General features: G+C 44.9%; 1 protein-coding gene across 1 annotated transcript in view; it reads left to right on the top strand.

Moving 5' to 3' along the window:
* The first annotated feature begins 321 nt into the window (after window positions 1-321).
* LOC103204263 (elongation factor 1-alpha 1-like) overlaps window positions 322-1,854 on the top strand; it is a 136,526-nt gene continuing 134,993 nt past the window's right edge. Inside the window, exon 1 of the mRNA XM_042782120.1 lies at window positions 322-1,644. Within this exon, the coding sequence (XP_042638054.1) occupies window positions 322-1,644 (1,323 nt within the window). The remainder of the gene's footprint in view (window positions 1,645-1,854) is intronic.

Here is a 1,854-nt window from a genome sequence, read left to right as displayed (position 1 = left end):
CCAAAAGAGTCAAAAGAGAACCTACAGATTGGGAAAAAATAATTGGCAATGACATATCTGACAAGGGATTTATTTCTAGAATGTATAGAAAACTCCAACACCTCAATAACAAAGAGACAAACAATCCAATTAAAAAATGGGCAGAAGACATGAATAGACACTTCACCAAGGAGGATATTCAGGTAGCCAACGAAGAAGAAATGCTCACCATCATTAGCCATTAGAGAGATGCAAATCAAAACAACAATTAGAGCTTTTTTGCAACGGGTTTGCCGCCAGAATGCAGGTGTTGGTGAAAACCATCGCAATATCCAAGCCAGAATGGGAAAGGAAAAGACCCATATCAACATTGTCATCATTGGACACATAGATTCAGGCAAGTCCACCACTACTGGTCACCTGATCTACAAATGTGGTGGGATTGACAAAAGAACCATTGAAAAATTTGAGAAGAAAGCTGTTGAGATGGGAAAGGCCTCCTTCAAGTATGCCTGGTGGGTCTTGGATAAACTGAAAGCTGAACGTGAGCGTGGCATCACCATTGATATCTCCCTGTGGAAATTTGAGACCAGCAAGTACTATGTAACCATCATTGATGCCCCAGGACACAGAGACTTTATCAAAAACATGATTACAGGAACATCACAGGCTGACTGTGCTGTCCTGATTGTTGCTGCTGGTGTTGGTGAATTTGAAGTTGGTATATCCAAGAATGGGAAGACCCGTGAGCATGCCCTTCTGGCTTACACACTGGGTGTGAAACAACTAATTGTTGGTGTTAATAAAATGGATTCCACTGAGCCACCCTATAGCCAGAAGAGATATGAGGAAATTGTTAAGGAAGTCAGCACCTACATTAAGAAAATTGGCTACAACCCTGACACAGTAGCATTTGTGCCAATTTCTGGTTGGAATGGTGACAACATGCTGGAGCCAAGTGCTAACATGCCTTGGTTCAAGGGATGGAAAGTCACCGGTAAGGACAGCAGTGCCAGTGGAACCACACTGCTTGAAGCTCTGGATTGCATCCTGCCACCAACTCGTCCAATTGACAAGCCCCTGCGTCTGCCCCTCCAGGATGTCTACAAAATTGGTGGTATTGGCATTGTTCCTGTGGACAGAGTGGAGACTGGTGTTCTCAAACCAGGCATGGTGGTCACCTTTGCTCCAGTCAGCGTTACCACTGAAGTAAAGTCTGTTGAAATGCACCATGAAGCTTTGAGTGAAGCTCTGCCTGGGGATAATGTAGGCTTCAACTTCAAGAACATCTCTGTTAAAGATGTTCGTCATGGCAATGTGGCTGGTGACAGCAAAAATGACCCACCAATGGAAGCAGCTGGATTCACTGCTCAGGTGATCATCCTGAATCATCCAGGCCAAATCAGTGCTGGCTGTGCACCTGTGCTGGGTTGTCACACAGCTCAAATTGCTTGCAAATTTGCTGAGCTCAAAGAGAAGATTGATCGCCGTTCTGGTAAGAAGCTAGAAGATGGCCTCAAATTCCTGAAGTCTGGTGATGCTGCCATTGTAAACATGGTTCCTGGGAAACCCATGTGTGTTGAGAGCTTCTCTGACTATCCTCCTCTGGGTTGTTTTGCTGTTCGCAATATGAGGCAGACAGTTGCTGTAGGTGTCATCAAGGCAGTGGGCAAAGATTCATGGAAAGAATTAGTCCTAGCTACTGGTACACCATCTGCTCTGCAACCTATACGACTATGAGACCAGAAGAACTAGATGGTGCCCAGCTACCACTGTCAACCACTTGGAGGGGGATCTATGTAGGAGTTCCTGAATGGAGAGGGAGAACAATGTGGAACAAAACTCAAAATCATTTGGAAAACAAAAAAGGGGGGT

Source organism: Orycteropus afer, unplaced genomic scaffold, assembly GCF_000298275.1.
Source record: "Orycteropus afer afer isolate SDZICR_OR568_19922 unplaced genomic scaffold, OryAfe1.0 scaffold00245, whole genome shotgun sequence".
NCBI classification, from domain to species: Eukaryota; Metazoa; Chordata; class Mammalia; order Tubulidentata; family Orycteropodidae; genus Orycteropus; species Orycteropus afer.
Note: the sequence above shows the minus strand (reverse complement) of the source record. Positions and strands in the feature narration are given on the sequence as shown.